This window comes from Saimiri boliviensis, chromosome 2, assembly GCF_048565385.1.
Source record: "Saimiri boliviensis isolate mSaiBol1 chromosome 2, mSaiBol1.pri, whole genome shotgun sequence".
Lineage (NCBI taxonomy): Eukaryota > Metazoa > Chordata > Mammalia > Primates > Cebidae > Saimiri > Saimiri boliviensis.
The window spans coordinates 216,095,311-216,114,568 of NC_133450.1; the positions used below are offsets into that span (position 1 = coordinate 216,095,311).

The 19,258-nt window shown below is 51.7% G+C and overlaps 1 protein-coding gene across 7 annotated transcripts in view; it reads right to left on the bottom strand.

Annotated features, from left to right (window-relative positions):
- The window catches only part of DENND1A (DENN domain containing 1A), a 546,222-nt gene that overhangs the window by 3,616 nt on the left and 523,348 nt on the right, over positions 1-19,258 (bottom strand). For 4 of the 7 annotated variants that reach the window (XM_074395320.1, XM_039474808.2, XM_039474807.2 and 1 more), the window contains 2 exons: positions 4,639-4,767; positions 304-562 (listed from right to left, as the gene is read on the bottom strand). In XM_074395320.1, coding sequence (XP_074251421.1) covers positions 304-562; positions 4,639-4,767 — 388 coding nt within the window. The other 3 variants (XM_039474809.2, XM_074395322.1, XM_039474811.2) reach the window with 2 other exon arrangements.

Consider the following 19,258-nt stretch of genomic DNA (forward strand, 5'->3'; position numbering starts at 1 on the left):
GGCAGGGATGGACCTAGTCCTAGTTCCAGCAGGGCTGCGGGGAGGGTGGCTGGCAGCACCTACCCCCTGTATGCTGCACAGAGTGGGGCAGGTTTCCATCTGGCTCCAGCGTCTTCTCCTACCATCACTGCTAGGGTGGTGTGGGCCCCGGCACCCGGGGAGGGCTTTGCAGTCAGACTGACCCTGAGCGTTGGCCAACGGCCTTGGAAAGTCACTGTTTCTCTGTTAGTCTTTTCCACTGTCACATGGGGGTCCCACCTCGAGTATAGACAGTGCCATCCCCCTCTCTTGCCCATGCCATACCTGATAGTCAAAGGTCCCTGGCTGCTCACTCAGGTCTTTGGGGGCACGAAGGTCCTCCAAGCTCTTGGCCTGGCCCAGTGGCTGCAGTGGGGCCTCCATATCCAGGTTGCTGAAGACGTCTTCCAGAAGGTCAATGCTGGCAGCCCGGTCAGGGGGAGCTGGGACAGGGCCCACGGGCTTCCGCACACGCTGTTCTGGACTCTCTGCCTCATCGCCTTCCGCACTGTCTGACTCCTTGAGTGTCCTATACGGCTGCGGCCTGCGGGGAGAGACAGCAGTCTGGCCCCTCCCATCCAGGCCTTCGGGGAGGAGCAGGCAGCCTCCAGCCCAAGCACATGGAGGCCTTGAGGGGTGCAGGGAGGAGCCTTCAGGACAGGAGAGTGTCCCAGGGTCTCCTTGAGGGCAGGAGTCTGGGAGGGTGCAAGGGTGCAAGCTGGGCATGCCAGTGGGCCTGGGGTTGGGAACAGGGGCATCGCTTTGGCTCTCAATTGCACTGAGGGGACTCATTTAGTGGCCCCCAAACTACTTTTCATAAAACTGGCTAGTGAGCTTGTGAGACATGCAGACAAGGTGGGAGGAACAGGCAGGACGGAGGGGGCTCCCGGGCTGGTGGATGGGCTTCTCTGTCTCCCACACCACTCCCCTGTGTGGTGACCTATCCATAGCCCCAGCTGGGCTCTGTGAACAGCTCATGGGGAACAGAGCTGGGGAAACTCCCCGGGGGGTAGCTGCCTACAGTGTCCCAGGGGGAACTTGTCTGGGCCTGAGCTTGTCCTGATAGCCTTAGTTTCAGCACTGGTCATGCCATTTCTTGCTGTGGGACCTATGGCAGGTCATTTAACTCTCTGAGCCTCAGGCACTCAGGGGTTGGTGGTGGTTACATGAGTGAATGCAGTGCCCAGCACACAGCAGACACGCAGAGGCTGGTGACAGCATCAATTGCCCTCCAGTGAGCATGGCTGTCACACAGGTTCTGTGCTAGCAGCTTTCTGTACTTTTACACATCAAAACCTTTCAGCCATTGGCCCGGCGTGGTGGCTTATGCCTGTAATCCCAGTGCTTTGGGAGGCAGAGGCAGGTGAATCACCTGAGGCCAGGAGTTCAAGACCAGCCTGGCCAACATGGTGAAACCCTGTCTCTACTAAAAATACAAAAATTAATGAGGTGTGGTGGTGCATGCCTGTAGTCCCAGCTACTCGGGAGGCTGAGGCAGGAGAATCACTTGAACTTGGGAGGCAGAGGGTGCAGTGAGTCCAGATCGCATCACTGCACTCCAGCCTGGGTGACAGGTGACAGAGCGAGACCTTGTTTGAAAACAAAAACAAAACAAAACAAAACAAAAAAGCACACCACTACCTTGCAGCTGATCCAAGCACAGGTCACAAAGGGTTCCACTTGCCTTCGGTCCCATGGACCTGAGTCCCAGGGCACCACTAGGTACATGGAGAGGCAGCGCCTGGGTCAACTCTGACCTGTAGTGGAGCCCCAGTCGGAGCTGCATCTTGCCTCTTCTAACCACAAGGCTGGGGCTGGTGGTGGCCCCAGGCCAGGCAGAGAAGGCGCCCATGGCACTGGTAAAGTAGGGCAAGGGCACCACCTGGCGGTCAAGAGTAGGCTCACACTGAAGGCTCACTGAAGAAACCAGGGTGGGGGACACAGGGGAGACTCATCAAACAGTCCCAGCGATGGGCAGGGACTCCATCAGAGTACTGTCTCGCTGAAGCAATGCAAGCAGTTCAGAAAGTAGGACTTGCACCCTACTTTATGGATGAGGACTGGAAGCTCAGAGCGTTACGTAACTCACCTATTCACACAGCACCCACAAGAGGTGGGAATGAAAGCCAACTTTGAGAGACTTCAGACGTCCCTCGCTCACCCTGACCAAGGAATTAGAGATGCTTTCATCAAGCTGAGCACAACCAAAAGGGTTAAGGTCAGTGTGCTTCTTGAACTGAAGGAAACAGTGTTCTTTTTAACCCATTTTGAGTTAGGATGGGCCAGTTTCTTTTCAAATACACACACACACACACACACACACACACACACACACACACACACACACACAGGCCTGTCCAGACCTCTGAGGTCATGGGCTATGGAAATAAGCTCTCACCATTATTTAAATAATTAAGGCATCGGTTAGTTCAAAGAGAATATGATGGAGCTGGGCCTTGGACTTGAACTGGTGGGCTCCTGGCTGGGAGCAGGGTGCCTTTTCCTAAAAGGTATTTTATGTTGACACATGGGTAGACATTTCTTATGCCAATGGTTCTACTTTTGTTTTAATTAGCAACAGAAATAATAACTAATACATTAAGACTATGATATCATAGACATTATTGCTTAGAAGACTAATTTTTAAAATGTTTAAAAAAATAGAAACAGATTTGATATACATCAAAAGTGACATGGAGGTGGGTGGATCACAAGGTCAAGAGATCGAGACCATCCTGGCCAACATGGTGAAACTCAATCTCTACTAAAAATACAAAAATTAGCTGGGCATGGTGTCCCAGCTACTCGGGAGGCTGAGGCCGGAGAATTGCTTGAACCTGGGAGGTGGAGGTTGCAGCAAGCCAAGATCATGCCACTGTACTCCAGCCTGGCACCTGGCAACAAAGCAAGACGTCTCAAAAAAAAAAAAAAAAAAAAGGGATGAGTGATGCTTGGATGTTGGATGACACCAGCTTAGGCCACTACTTTCTTCTTCTTTTTTTTTTTTTTTGAGACAGAGTTTCGCTCTTGTTACCCAAGCTGGAGTGCAATGGCGTGATCTCGGCTCACCGCAACCTCTGCCTCCTGGGTTCAGGCAATTCTCCTATGTCAGCCTCCTGAGTAGCTGGGATTACAGGCACACGCCACCATGCCCAGCTAATTTTTAGTATTTTTAGTAGAGACGGGGTTTCACCATGTTGACCAGGATGGTCTCGATCTCTTGACCTCGTGATCCACCCGCCTCGGCCTCCCAAAGTGCTGGGATTACAGGCTTGAGCCACCGCGCCTGGCTTTTTTTTTTTTTTTTTTTTTTTTTTTTTTAAGGCAGAGTCTCGCTCTGTCGCCCAGGCTGGAGTGCAGCAGAACAATCTGAGCTCACTGCAACCTTCACCTCCTGGGTTTAAATGATTCTCATGTCTCAGCCTCCTGAGTAGCTGAGATTACAGTGCATGCCACCACACCCAGCTAATTTTTGTATTTTCTTTTAGAGATGGGTTTGGCCAAGCTGGTCTCAAACTCCTAGCCTCAAGCGATCTGCCTGCCTCGGCCTCCCAAGTGCTGGGATTACAGGAGTGAGCCACTGCGCCCAGCAAGGCCGCTACTTTCCAAGTGAGGACATGGGAAAGAGAGTGATTTGCCTGGGTCCCCAGTGACCTGGTGACAGGAAAGGCTCAGGACCCTCTGACCCTGTGGGGTTGATGACAGGAGGCCAAGCAGTCTGGGGATTATAAGGTCCCCAGAGGAACCCACGAGTCACCCCAGGGAGAGGGACCTGATGCTGGGGTTTAGGAATGGAGAGGGTGCAGGGGACACAAGGGTGAGGTTGGGAAAGGCATCTCCTGTGCAGTGACCAAAATGATTGACATGCTCCCTGGAAGGTTGCTGTGGGCACCGTGGGCATCCAGCAAAGGGCAGTTTCCCTTCCCTTAAAGGCTCCCACTAAAAACACACAACCGTGTTAACAAGGGAGACAGACAAAAGCTCTCTCTCTGCTCAATCCCAGCTCTGAAACACTTGTGGGTGGAGGGGCAAGAGCGGATAAAGAAGGGAGGGCGGCAGCAGCTTAATTTTAGGGGTGCCTGGATGGTGGGTGAAGCTTTTAAAATCACTACTTGTATTTGGTATGAAGCTTAGGCTATAAATAATAATGATTAAAATTATCTTTTAAAAAGCCAGGCACATCAGAACACTTGGATATGCTGGCATTAATATACACATTTCATGAGGAACGTTTTCTTTCTTAACTTAGACTCTGACTCCCATCTCCATGGCTTTGCAAGACATGCTGAGCTAGAGACGGACTTGGAGATCAACAACCAGGCTAACTGCAGCCAGCAGTCCCAGCAGCAGCCAAGCACATTTTCCCCCTAAGGAAAGGGGACCAGTGCTCCCCTATCACCTCATCACTTCATTCTACTGTCACAGCCCCAGTAGGGTTGGCAGAACGGACACCCTGAGAGGTGGAGGTGGCTTCTACCCTGCATGTTGGCACCGGCAGGCAGCAGCTCCAGGTACCCCCACCCGACACAAAGGCAAGCAGCACCAGCCCCCCGCTTTCCCCATGCAGCCCCGCAGAGTCACCAAGCTGAGGTCAGGGAAATGGAAGAAGGAAGGAGAGACCATTCAAAGGGAGCGGAGAAGAAAAAGCTCTCGGTGAAGCCAGAGCTCGGGCCCTCTTCCCGCTGGCATTCATCGTCAGAGGAGTCTTCGGAGAGGAAGACCGCATAGTGTCGCAAGGGCTTTACCAGGCTGGGGCAGAAGAAGACAAAAGAGAAGAGAACAGGCAGTTAGGGGTGCCCTCAGAACTTCATGTGCAGGTGGGAAGCAGGGCTCTGGGCTCCACGCCTGGCCCTGCCTCCCTCTGCCAGCCTGAGGTGGGGGCTCCCATGTGAGGGCCTGATGGGTCCCCAGGAGAGCAAGCTGGTTTTAGACAGAAAAGAAACTAAATTTGCCATGTGTCCAGAGCCTTAAACTCATGATCCATCACATGGGTCCTAGTAATTCCACTTCCATTTGGTTAATCCTCAAAGTTAGCAAGGAGTCACAGCTGAAGATGTTCATCACTGCTGTTTATAATATTAAAACATGGAACACCCTACATTTTCAGCAACCACCATCTGACATAGGGGCTGCTTCTTGTCCTCCCATGAAAAGTAATGTTTATGAAGACAAAGGTAAAATGAGGCAGAACTGCAATCATGCCGCATTCGGTGTCATTGGCTGATGGAAAAACTCCCAGAAAAAAAACTGGAAAGGTACATGGTTAAATGTCAGTAACAGCCAGTGGAATTACGGGTGATTTCTTTCCCTCCTGCTTCTTTTTATTTTTCTGTGACTTACACAGTTTCTACAATGAGCATATCTACTTCAATAATCAGGAAGAAATAAAAAATAAAAAAGTTCAAGAAAAAAGTGAGCCATGTGGAAGCGCACTGGCGAGAAGGCCCTTTTCTGATTAGCGGCTACTCTCTGGAGCTTCCCTCAGATGTCTCTTCAGAGAGTCTTTTTCATCTGTGATGTGGAAATTAAATATTCATTGTTATAAAAAATGCATCTCCCTTGTCAGCCACCTGTGAGCCCTACCTCTATAAACACAAACACATACACAGCCTGGAGAAACGCCACGCCGGCCTCCTATGAATTATATACTGACCAAGGCCCACCAGAGGCTGTGTGCTCAGCAGAGGCGAGCTGGACCAGGCAAACCTGGGTTCAAATCCTGGCCTGTGTGCTGGAGAGTAGGTGTCTCTGTGCATCCCACCAAGAAGCGCTTTGAACCTGCTGGTATGAGCAGACCCAGGGGTGTTCCACGCCCCTGCCCCATTCTATGGGCTGGCTTGCTCTGAGTCAAGTGAAGTTTGGGGAGAATGCGGGGTGGTGGGGGGGGCTGGCGTGGCTACCTCCTCTCCCCTCATCCGCAGCCAAAACTGTCTCCCTTCTCTGCTTTCCGTCCTGGAATTCTTTTGAGGTTTTATTTCAGGAAAGGGCAATGTGCCCAAGGACATGAGAGCCACAGCAAGAGAGTGAATGGGAGACGGGGGCTGTGCGGGGGGGATGGGGCGAGTGACCTGTGCCTGGGCTTTGCTGCAATCTGCAGGGCTGGTACCAATCCCAGCAATTTCACATCAGAACCCCAACTTCCTCCCACCGACCTCAGAGGCTAGCCCGGCAAAGACTTTTGTCCTGGAACTGCAGTGGAGGTCGGGGCTCTGGAGGGGAGGCCACGAGCTCAGGCTTACACACAGGAGGAGGTGTGTCGCAGCACTGGGCTCTTCTCTGCTCCCAGGCTGCCCTGCTGGCTGTCAGGGGCAAGACACAACTCAGCCCTTCTGGGACTAGAGAGGGCTCTGGTCCGGGGGCATCTTCCCACCTCAGTGGAGAGGCCAGGAAGACCTGACTTGCAGGAATCTCAGGTCCAGGGCACCTGGCTCCTGCCACCTCCACAGCGAATAAGACAGAGCAGAAAGGCCACCCTCCACATGGCCACCAGTCTCTGAATCACAAACCCACAGTTGTTACTCTCCTGCTAAAACCTACAAATCTGTCATTCTGAATGGTGATCTTGCTGCAATTGGTGGCATGGTGAGTAAATCAACCTGCGGAGCAAAGGGTTAGGAACGATAATACGCAGGTATTTGCAGGGACTTGTTTCAAAGTTAGGGGGCGCCCACTCTCACTCTGTAGCACTGACTGTTCTCCTGAGCAGGTGAGAGGCTGAGGGTGGGCAGGCCGTGGGCTTCCGCCACACTCTGGGGAGCTGGTGGGATGCGCTGCTGAGTGGCCGTGCCAAGCCTGAGCTCCGAGCAGGGCAGTCTCCATGCTCTATGTCGGCCTCCCCTGCACTTGGGCTGTGCATAACATCTCTGCACACCAGGCCCTGAATATTCCACCCTCCCTGTCACCTTTGCTTGGAGCACTGACTGCTCTTCGGTGGTGAAGACTCAGTTTGATGGGTCTTTGAGGAAGCTCACTGGAGATCCAGCAGAGCTCTCTGGCTGTGCAGCTTAGCCCTTCACAGACACCGTTTAACCTCTTGCCATTCTGTTTCTGGGTCGAGTTCATCAAGGAAAGGGCCTGGCTTCTTGTTCTCTTTCTCCCCACCTGGGCTAGGGCATGAATGCCAGGGAGGTTTGCAAATGAATGAAAGCCAGCCTGCTGGGGGACCCCCACTTTACCATCTTCCTGGACTATACCACACTGTCTCCTTTCCCCAGACTGTGGCTGTTGCATAAAAGTGTTCTCTCTCTGGGCTCCCATCTGTGCTGAGATGCTAAGAGGTGAAGAATGGGACGATGTTTGAGGGTGAGCGTGTCGGGTGGGTAGGGGGAGGCAGGAAGTGTTTAAGACGATAATCAACAAGCAGGCACTGTGCTTTATAGAGGCCATTTCTACCCCTCACAAGAGCCTAAGAGGTGTCGCCATACTGATTTTCTAGAGGACGAGGCCTTCATGAGTCCACCCATCCATCTGTCCATCTGTGCACCCAACCAAGAGGCACTCAGAGCCTGGCTGTCGTGAGCAGACCCAGGCTAGCTGTGTACTGGGGCTTCACTGGTGAAGTGGTGAGTGGGGATTGCAGCCTGGACTGGCCACCCCCAGGGCCCTCGCCCTCCTATGAGTGGGGCTTGGCGTAGACACACAAGAGGGAACACCAGCCCCTGCTTGGGCCCAACTGAGGGAGCCTCTCATGCCCACCTTGAATGCCTTTCTGATGCCTATCCAAGCACGGGCCCCCGCCTCTGGATATGACGAGAACGCACAGATCACAGTTTGGCACGTTGGTCAAACGCCACTCAACCTGCCAGGAATTTCTGGTTTCACACCTAGGAGCGCAGAGCCTCTGTGCTGGGCTGCACCTTGGCTTCGTTAAATCGGGCTGCTGCAGTTCCGGCCACCGTCAGCATCCAGTGCCTCCCGCACTGCTGTGATGGTGGAGGGGGCTGGGAGTCCCCACCCTGGCAAGACTGTGGCAGGTGGGGGAAGAGAGGGAACCACAGTTTCCAGCTCACAAGCCACTTTCCTTCTCTACTTGGATGTACTGGCCAGGCCAGGCTGGTTGGGCAGTGGTTTTCCACAGGAGGCCCAGCTGTCTCCAGAATATACCACCTGTCTCTTGAAAGGGGTGGGGTGCACCCAGGTGAGAAGTTTGCCGTCTGATGTGGTCAGATCAGAGCTTTGTCAAGTCCAGGCCACATGGGATGATAACACTAGCAGTACTTACAAACCTTGGGCAAAATGCTGTCCATACATTTCTCATGAATTCTTTACTGCAACCCCATTTTGCAGACAAAGTAGCTAAGGCTCAGAGAAGGGGAGTCACTTGCCCGGGGTCACACAGCAGCTAAAGGTACAGCTGAGAAATGAATCTGGATTTGCCGACTTTCAACCACTATGGGATCTTTTCTCTTCAGTTTCCTGGGTAGGAAACAATGAAATAAGAGGTAAGGTATTTCCCCTTTGACTTTTAATGAAAGGTGAGGTTTCAAAATAAACTTATTTAAACTCAGCTGCCCATGTTCTCCCATGAAACATACAGTCAGATTATTTGCCGGAGATAAAGGATGAACCTTCGAAAACGTCCAGGCTTAAAGTTTTTGTTAGCTTAAGGCAGAATATGAAAAAAAAAAAAAAAAAAAAAAAAAAAGTACCTTTTCCCTCATTAACCCAATTCAGCTACTCCCCTGCAGTCTGCCACCCACCACTTGCCTGGATTTTATCACACACAAAGAGCTGTCTGTGAAAAGGCAGGTTGCCGTAAACTTGGCTGCCCGGCGAGGGCTGCTGGAGTCTTGGCACGGAAGAAAGGCTGGCCATCCGTCACAGATCAGACCCCATCATCCCCCATGGCTGCTCCCGCCTCTGCCCATCTCGTCTTGGCGCAGAGTTCCCATGCAGATGACTTCCCGAACCCCTTCTAATGTTTGGTTTAACGTGTCGCCGGTTAGCACGCGCATGTGACAGTGGTGACAGGCGAGGCTGTTCCTTTTTAAATACCATGTCAGAGACACGGTGTCAGGAAGTGGGGACGTGCTCCGTGCTCTCTGCCGTGCCGGGATCGCGCCGGCTTATTTTTTAATGAGGAAGATCTGCATCTCGGGAGTTTTTTTCATGTGTCACATCGCGTGGACAAATCAGCAGCACGTCACGCTGTCCCAAAATGAAATGCTGACAAATGTAGATATTTCAAATTTAATTGACATTTAAATGTACTTGAGATAAAGACGGGGAAAAATCAGCAAGGACTTGGTCTCCGGAGGTGGTGAAGGGGAGCTGGCGATTATTTTTGAAAGGATCACTTCACTCAGGCACAAAGGATCTTCACTTTGTAAATGTCTTGGCTGTCCCTGCGTCCCTCTGTCACGTGGCTCCGGGTGCTGATGAGCAGGGACAGGCCCCAGGGTGAGGCCAGGTCCTGCCTGTCCCCTGGCTGCCAGTTTGTCTAACCACCCACTACCCTTCCCTTTCCTAGACAGGCCAGCTTGGAAAAGTCCCTTCACCTCCCTGAACCTAACTTGCTTTTTTGTTTTTAAATTTTCTATTTCCTTAGGTTTTTGGGGAACAGGTGGTGTTTGGTTACATGAGTGAGTTCTTTGGTGGTGATCTGGGAGATTTTGGTGCACCCATCACCCGAGCAGGGTATACACGGAACTCAGTTTGTAGTCTTCTAGTCCTCATCCGCTTCCTACCCTTTCCCCCTGAAGCCTGACAGTCCGTTGTGTCATTCTTATGCCTTTGCATCCTCACAGCTTAGCTTCCACTTATGAGTGAGAACATATGATGTTTGGTTTTCCATTCCTGAGCTACTTCATTGAAAATAAGAGTCTCCAATCTGATACAGGTGGCTGTGAATGCCATTAATTCATTCCTTTTTACGGCTGAGTAGTATTCCATCGTATAGCTATACCACGGTTTGTCTACTTGCTGACTGATGGGCATTTGGGCTTTTTCCACATTTTTGCAACCTTATTTTCTTATCTGTAAAATGGAGAGTCTACAGCCCTCCTGAGAGTCTTATGGGAAAAGTTAAATGCAACTATTTGTAAAGGGCTTTGCATGGTGCTGAGCACATAGTGAATAATCCACTATTGTCCACATGCCACGTTCACCTGCTAACCAATAGATGATGGGCATCTGTATCCTGTGCAGGGTCTTTCCTAGGTGTTCAAGAATGAATAAGGCAGTCCCTACCTTCCCAGAACTTTCCAGGTATGGCGAGTGGTCCTCAGTTGGTCATAGCTCAGCACATTAGAATCATCTGGGAACCCTCACTCTCCTGCCAGAGATTCTACAACACAGAAATCTCTGTAGTTCCAGCGACTCAAGAGGCTGAGGTGGGAGGATCGCTTCAGCCTGGGAGTTCCAGGCCACCCTGGGCAACACAGCTAGACCATTTCTTAAAAAAAAAAAATAGAAGGTGGTTCTGAACCAAGACTGTGGGATCTCTGGGGTAAATAAGAGTGGTGCAGGCACCACAGAGGAAACTCTGGAATTGGACTGGAGCTTTTCTCTGAGTGACCCACGGTAAGAGCTAGGACTGTTCTCAGGGAGGAAGAACTGGCGACAGAGGAAGCTGCTGTAGGCAGGAACCTGTATGCTCAGTTGCAGGTGAGTATCTGCTTAAAAGCAACAACGATGAGAAGAATGACGATCCCCAGGGTGCTCTGCCTGTTCTGGCTGTCCAGTGAGTTGGTTTAGGGGAGGTGGGGGAGATGGGTGAGTGTGGACACCAGACCCTTCCTGCCCCACTGGGACTTGCTCTGCCAGAGGACAGCAGTAGGGATGTGCCTGGCTCAAGGGCTCTTGGACAAGGCTCCACTTGGGAGGTGATGTGGGAGCCGGACATTTTTTTTTTTTTTTTTTTTGAGGCGGAGTTTCGCTCTTGTTACCCAGGCTGGAGTGCAATGGCGCGATCTCGGCTCACCGCAACCTCCGCCTCCTGGGTTCAGGCAATTCTCCTGCCTCAGCCTCCTGAGTAGCTGGGATTACAGGCATGTGCCACCATGCCCAGCTAATTTTTTGTATTTTTAGTAGAGATGGGGTTTCACCATGTTGACCAGGATGGTCTCGATCTCTCAACCTCGTGATCCACCCGCCTCGGCCTCCCAAAGTGCTGGGATTACAGGCTTGAGCCACCGCGCCCGGCCCGAGCCGGACTTTTTATTATTTATTTATTTTTGGAGACAGTCTCACTCTGTCGCCCACGCTGGAGTGCAATGGTGTGATCTCGGCTCACTGCAACCTCCACCTCATGTGTTCATGTGATTCTTGTGCCTCAGCCTCCAGAGTAGCTGGGACTATAGGTTGTGCTGTCATGTCTGGGTAATTTTTTTTAATTTTAGTAGAGATAGGGTTTCACCATGTTGCCCAGGCTGGTCTTGAACTCCTGAACTCAGGCAATCCATCTGCCTTGGCCTCCCAAAGTGCAAGGATTACAGGCGTGAGCCACTGGCTGGAGCTGCAGGTTTAATCCTGAGTGTGGGAGAGGCGGCATGACCTGGAGGCATCTCTGAGAGGGGCAGGCACAGGGAACTTGATGTCGGGTGGGGAGTTCAGAGAAGAAGCTGAAGGTTGGCAGGGACCAGGCTGTGGAGGCCCCGGAGCCAGTGCAAGGATGAGAGGCAACATGCAAGTTTGGGGGTGGTGCAAAGCTTTGGAGTGGCAGCAGTCAAGCAGGAAGCATGCCTGGCTGCCCATCCCCCTCTCTTGGGTTGTGCCCTTCGCTTTTCCAGCCTCTATTCGTGCATCTATTTAATTACTTCTCAGTCTGTAGGTTCACTCCTTCCTGCTTTCAAAAATCATGAATGCCAATTTCACACATCCATACCCATGCCCCAGCATGCCCCAAGAAGCCCTTCCACGGCTGCTGGGTGGACAGTCACATAGGCATAGGCCTGAGCACAGGACGTGGGCTTCAGGCTCTGCGGTGGAGGGAAGATGGGGCTGGAGGTACCGCAGGGGCACTTTCCTCTGCAGGGAAGACACACTGTGCAGAACCCCTGCCGCTCATCCTGAGGACGGCCTCTGCATCCCAGAGCCCAGATCTAGAGACTGACTTCTGGGAACCGTGGCAGCAGTGGTGGAGAAGAAAGCAGTGGCTGTGGGACCTGGCTGCCCTGGGTGTACATCCTGGACTGAGGGCACATCATTCCACTGGGTACAGCTGTGGCTCCCTCATGGTTGAATGACCAGGCTACGAAGATTTTTGGGGGAGCAGAGAGTTCAACCAAAACAACACTTGTGAAATTAGTGGGCACAAAACAGGCACTGGAGAAATGGCAATGTGGCATCTGGAAGAGGCAGAGGTCTTGGGTGGGATGGTAAAGTCCTTCAGGGGTGACTGAAATCAGTCATGTCTTGAGGACGAGGCCCCTGTTCCTAAAGCATCCCCAAGGCTCAGTTTTCCAGCTGGAATTAACTCCCCCTGTGGTGACAGCTCCTGGGAAAAGTCCTTCCTTCCTAGTTGCCAGGCAGAAGTGGTGACATAGAAATGGGCCGTGTTGCTACAGATCCTTGGGGGATCCTGGGGACAGAGATGAGGTCTCCTTGGCACGTCCCGTTTTTCCGGGCTACGTTCAGGCTCCATGGCGGGCTTCAGGCTTGGTTTTGTCTCCAGGGCCCAGAATCCACTGTGTGTGGGGGGCTAGAGGAAGGGTCAGGCCAGAAGGCTCTAGCCCTGCTAATTGGGTCTGTGACCTTCTGCTCATGTGTTTGGACTGCTGGCTGCTCAGGGAGTGGGCCCTGGCAGCCTGCCAGGGGGTAGAGCCCAGACAGCTGCCCCTACCCCCTGGGGCCGAGGGCTCAGCTGGCATCTTGGAAACTGGCTCCTGGGGCTGAGCACAGTTCCTGGCTCTTAGATGGCTGGGGCTGCACTGGCAGCTTCATACGCACGTCCTAATCACACCCGGCACACAGTAGGTATTCTGTTTGCGGTTGTTACTGGACGCCCCTCCCCCGCTTCTCGGGTTCCTGACTGCAAACCACTCTGCCTTCACAGATTCCTTTGCTCATTCACCCAGGAAACATCTCTGAGCAGAGGTCTGGGCTTGGCTCTGGTCTGGGAGTTGGAGAGTCAAAGCGGAGGAGGAGCTCACAGACTACTGGTGTGCCTGGTGTGCGTGAGATGAAGAGAAAACTACAACATGGCAGGTCACTGCCAGATCAGGAGAAGTGCAAGGGACTGTGGGCATGGGAGGGAGGAGAGGGGGCCGGTCATGGCGGTGTCGGGGGTGTTGTAGTGCTGAGGCTTTGGCAGCCACCTCAGCAGGTAAGGCCGGACGGGAGGCCACACACCCGGCTCACTCAGGATGCCAGTGCCTCCTGTGGGCATTTTCCCCAGCCTTGCTCCTGGAGATGTTAACAGGCATCGTGGTAAGCGAAGAGGGCCAGGAGACATACCCAGAGCGTCCGGGCTGGTGCCTGGTGGGCCAGGACGCTGACTCAGGCCTGCTGGATGCCAAAGCTCTGCCCATGCACTAGGCCACCATCCAAGCGATGGGCCCACGCCTGCAGGGCAGCTGTGAGGCTGTGCAGGACGAACTGTGCTCTGCCCCTGTGTGAGCCACAGCTGGGAGCGACTGAACTGCTCAGGCTGTGCTGAGTCCGGGCCTGAGGAGGGCGAGGCCGCTGAATGGGCACAAGCCGCATGCCAGCTTCTGCCGGAGCATGGGTGCAAGCGTCCAAAGAGTCAACTGCAAAGTGTTCTGAGACCTGGGCTTCGGGAGGGGTTTTCTCACTAAATGCTTCTGGCAGCTTCTTCTGATCTTAATCTTCTGGGGCTTTGGTGCTGGGGTCACACAGTGTAATTCAGAGGATCAGACACTCCAATTCCTAGGCACCATGGGCTGGCCATTTGGGGCACACACTGTTTACGTAGCTGGCATGGCCTGCGGAAGTTTTTCTTGTCCAGAAGGAATTGGAGACATGTTTGAATGCCAGTCACGTGTTCCTCTCGGTCCCTCAGAACCAGATTTCTCGGAGTCCCGTTCTGGTGAGAGTACAAGGTGGTAGAATTCTTTTAGAAAGTTATTCAGCAATATGGAGCAGAAATCTGCTTATGTCTGGTTAAGGGTAAAGGCTTCTGGCATTAGAGAGGCATGTTTGAGGCTCAGCTCTGCTACTAACTAGCCGTGTGACCAAGGGCAGTGACAACCTCTTGAAGTCTCAGCTATTTCTATAAAATGGATCTCACAAGAGCTACCCCTACATGTTTCTTGTGAGGGTTAAATGAAATGGTGAATGTAAAGTGCTCAGCGTATTCCTTGTTAATGAGAGTTGTCGACAGTTCCATTTACTTCTCCGTTTTAAGACTCTCACTCTGTTGCCCAGGCTGGAGTACAGTGGCACGATCTCTGCTCCCTGGAACCTCTGTCTCCTGGGTTCAAGTGATTCTCCTGCCTCAGCCTCCCGAGTAGCTGAGATGACAAGTGTGTGCAACCATACATGGCTAATTTTTCTATGTTTAGTAGAGACGGGGTTTTGCCATGTTGGCCAGGCTGGTCTCGAACTCCTGACCTCAAGTGATCCATCCACTTCGGCCTTCCAAAGTGCTGGATACAAGCATGAGCCACCGTGCCTGGCCTAGAATAAGGATATTTACCCTGGCATTTTTCATATGAATGAAAAGCTGGAAAGAATCTAAAGATCCAGTATGAGGGCAATGGGTAAGCAGACATGAACATACACACAATGAGATCCTGTGCAGTCACAGACCACAGGTGTTACAGAGACACACGGAACACGTCCAAATGCCGGCATACCACAAGGAAGCTGCAGCTCTGTCAAAGACATGGAGGATGAAGACTGGGCGGGGAGCTACAGGAGCGCTAGGAAGCAGTGGAACGAGCTAATGGGATTCAGAACGAATGTGTCTCTTTCTCCTAGCCTTCCAGATTGTCTATCAGGCTACTGGGTAATTTTTACAAACCAAAAATTACCCAAAAAGAGCAGATTTTGCATGGATCTGGCCAGAGAGGTGAGCTGGGCGACAGCCGTGGGCCCTGGTGGCTGAGTCTGGACCCTTCTTACTTAGTACAGTGGAAGTTCAAATAACCAGGATGCAGCCATTCTAGACCCTCGTGTGACTGGAGGGTGTTCAGTGTCTCACCAGTTAGGAGGCAAGGCATGCATTGGAAAGAACCTGGCGCGGCACGCAGGTGGTCAGGAGGGGCCCCTCAGATCCACAACCACTGCAAGCCCCTCCCCCTGAAGACTCAGAAGACACCCTACATTTGGGCTGTGGAGATTAAACAGGAGGCACATGCATAGAACGGTCTCCTGCATACTCTCAGCAACTCTGTGAGGGCCAGTGCTCCAGCCCCTACTGCCGCCACCCAGAGGGAACAAATGACGCGCTGCCTGGCAGAGAGAAGAGCCCGGGGCTCAGTGTGTCACTCCCTGCCTTGGCTTTAGTCTGCACACAGCGTGCCATCCTGAGAGGCCCGGGGGCTCAGACCACAGTGCTGCCTTTCAGAGCCTGACATCAGCTCTTTATAAGCATCCAGTTGGATGGGCAATTCCCCTATACCTGGAAGGCCAGAAGGAAAATAACTTGGGGCCTGGCAGACATGTACACCCCGTGGAAACCGCCACGGCCCACTTTTTTGTTTCTTCTTTTTTTTTTGAGACAGGGTCTAGCTCTGTCCCCCAGGCTGGAGTGCAGCAGCATGATCTAGGCTCACTGAAAGCTCCACCTCCTGAGTTCAAGTGATTCTCCTGCCTCAGCCTCCCTGCTAACTGGAATTACAAGCATGAGCTACCACACCCAGCAATATTTTTGTATTTTTAGTAGAGATGGGATTTCACCATGTTGGCCAAGCTGGTCTTGAACTCCTGACCTCAAGTGATCCACCTGCCTTGGCCTCCCAAGGTGCTGGGATTACAGCTATGAGCCACCATGCCCGGCATTAATTAGGTTCTTAACGAAAAGCTTAGATAGCAGAGAAGAATGGACTAGGCCTCTGTCATCAGACAGCTGATCCTACCATTTTCGTGTCCTGAGAAACCCTGGGCAAATTATGGAAAGTCTCTCTGAGCCTCAGTTTCTCTATCTGTTCAATGGGAAAGTTACCACCTACCTTTGACAATCTTTTTTTTATTTTATTTTTTGAGATAGGGTCTTGCTCTGAGGCCCAGGCTGGAGTGCAGTGGCATGATCTCAGCTCACGGCAACCTTCAACTCCCCAGGCTCAAGGAACTCTCCTGCCTCAGCCTCCTGAGTAGCTGGGACTACAGGCGCACACTACCATGCCCAGCTAAGACCTTTGACAGTCTTAAGGGATGTTCAGTAAACGTCATTTCTCTCTTCTTCCTCAAGAAGGAACGCTCAGGCACCAGTTCACACAATTTCTTTGGCAGTAAGAAGACTGAATAGATCCAGTTCCCAATTCCGGCCTTCAGGGAGCCAGAGAGGAAGGCTGGCCTGATGGGCAGGCATCTCCATTTAGGATGTGGAGCTGTCTCTCTGGGCAAAACCAGACTAAAGATGGACCTTGAAGGGCTCCATTCCAAGGACAGCATCAGAGTGGCATGCAGAGAAGGAAATCAAGAATTCTGAATGCTGGCCTGGCCACTTTTCAACTGGGTGACCTTGGGAAGACTGGTCAAATTCCTGTTCTGAGCCTGAGCTCCCACTCTGGAAGAAGAAATGACTCGAGGCCCAAGAGGGTCTAGAAATCAATGGGTGCTCCACCGCGCCCCCTGCTGACTGGTGTCTAACCCACAGCCTCTCCTGTGGGATCCCTCCTACCCGGAGAGAAGCCACAGAGAAGCCCGGAGGTGTCCCATCAGCTGTGCTCTCAATAGTGATGGAAGTAGCCAGTACTTCCTGAAGAGATTTAGTAACTGAGTATTAGCTAAGTAATGTTACCTGAAAAGTAGAGGGAATATTTTCCCCAGAAACTGCTAACAGTCAGTTTTAAGGGGCTAGGAAACCCACTGTTAATCCAAAAAGAAAATTTGACATAGGAAAATTTCATTTTGGGAAAATGCAAGTCAATGCAAGAGTCAGCATGGGAAATCCCTTTTAAGGCCTCCTTTACAAAAATCTCACGTAGCTTCCGCCTAGTAGGTTTTCAAAGATATTTGCTGAATGCATGAATGGACAGATGGAACGACGGAGGGATGGACATCGGCTGGGAAGGAAGAAATGAACTTCACGGGTGGACTGGCCAGAGAGCTGCTGGCTGGTGCTTCTGGGCCCTGATGAGTCCCAGGATGCTCAGTGGCCCCAGGAGACAATCTAGCTCTTAATCAGCCCCATCTTGCTGCCCACAAAGCTGGTTATTTTATTTTATTTTTGAGACAGGGTCTCACCCTGCTGCTCAGGCTGAAGTGCAGTGGTGCGGTCTCAGCTCATGGCAGCCTCTGCCTCTGGGTTCAAGTGATTCTTCTGCTTCAGCCTCCCGAGTGTCTGAGATTACAGGGGTGCGCCACCACCCCCTGCTAATTTTTCTATTTTTAATAGAGACAGGGTTTCATCATGTTGTCCAGGCTGCTCTTGAATCCCTGACCTCAGGTGATCTGCCTGCCTTGGCTCCCTAAAGTGCTAGAATTACAGGCATGAGCCACCCCGCCTGGCCAAAGCTGGTTATTTAATGTGCAATTACAAGTGAGAGTTGAGGCAAGAAGTCTGGAGGACTGAATCTCTCCCCTCCACTTCAGACATCCTGCATCCCCTTCCGCCGCCCTGATCCTCTAAGTTTCTGAAGCACTTTGATATTCCCAGTGGAGATGAAGATCTGTGATTCAAGAAGACCCAGGCCAGATTAAAGGGCCAGGCACCAAGTCTGTGTGCCCAACACAGAATCACCACCCAACAAAGGCCCATTAGGATTGGGCCCCTGCTGCCGGCCTGTCTTCTCACATCTCTCAATACAATGCCAACAGATTGGTGGAGACGGTTTCCTCCCCCTCCCCCAAACAATATTTTATGAGGAGTCTGTTTTATTAAAATATTTTCCGCTGGATGCTTCCTGTGTTTCAAGAAGTTGGTCCTGCCAGCTGGAGCTGATGACAGTTAAGAAAAACACATCCAAGTGCTGTTGCGACATGGCATTTGGAAGGGGAGGAGCACCGTGGGGGGGTGGGGGAGGCAGCATGGGAAGAGACAGAGAAAAACAGTGGGTTGCACCAGAAATGCCACTGGCATTAAGGGAGAACAACCTCCCCTTCCTCGTTAAACAAATGTGAACAGAAACCCTTGGAATGATGTCCTGAAACCTGTCCCTCTATCTCCTTGTGGGCTGAGCTGCTGTGACGTACGGTCACAGAAAACCTGTCATTTGTTTTCTATTGCTGTTAGTTTGCCAACCACCAAACTGGCTCCCATGCTCCTGCTGGTTTATTTCAACCCCAAATATTTCCCAACAGAAGTAGAAAACAGGACATACTGAAACAAACAACAAACCAATCAACCCAACCAACAAACCTAAAAGCGATACTGACACAGTTCAGGTGATAAGTAGGAAAATGGGATTATCAGATACAGGCTCTTTGGCACACACTGTGGAGTCGGTTCCTCTGCCCAGCAGGGAAAAGCAACATTGTGAGTCAATGTGATGAGGAGTCCAGCCTCTCATCGGGAAATTGGCCACAAAATCGGTAATGCTTTTCTGTAGCATGTGGAGTATAGCTGCTGTTGAAATGGTGATTTTGTGTAATGCAGGAATGTTCTGGCTTACATCTCAATAACAACAGGCCTGTGACCCTGTATCCTGGTTCAGTGTCTAAAAGGTTTAGTCCAGTTTTAAAGAGGTGACTTTAAAGAAATGTGATAAATTTCATCCCCTTAAGGAGGCACTCAGGTGCCATGTAGCATTCTCTCCACAAGGGGGCAATCATAATCCATCCCTCAATGTTCCCACCAGGCTATTGTGCAGAGCAAAAGTTTAAAACTTACACCCAACTTCAGGAGTCCTCTCTTCCAAATATCTCATAACTGAGCATCCCTGTGTGCCATCACGTGCACACATACCACACACACAATTCCACGACTTTCTGGGCAAAGTCTGAGGGCTGTCTGGGTGGGCTGGTTCCTCAAAGACTGTATACCCTTATCAACCAGAGAATCCCAGAGCGCTGAAGTGAACTACAACTTAGGTTAGGCCCAGCTTGGCATTTGGAATCATTTTTTCCCTTCTCGTTCCAGTTCTGGCTAGGACCTGCCATGTCCCTTACGTTCTTTCCCTTAGACATTTTCTGAGAGCCAGCCAGACACGGGGGCCCTTTCCACCCAAAGAACTTC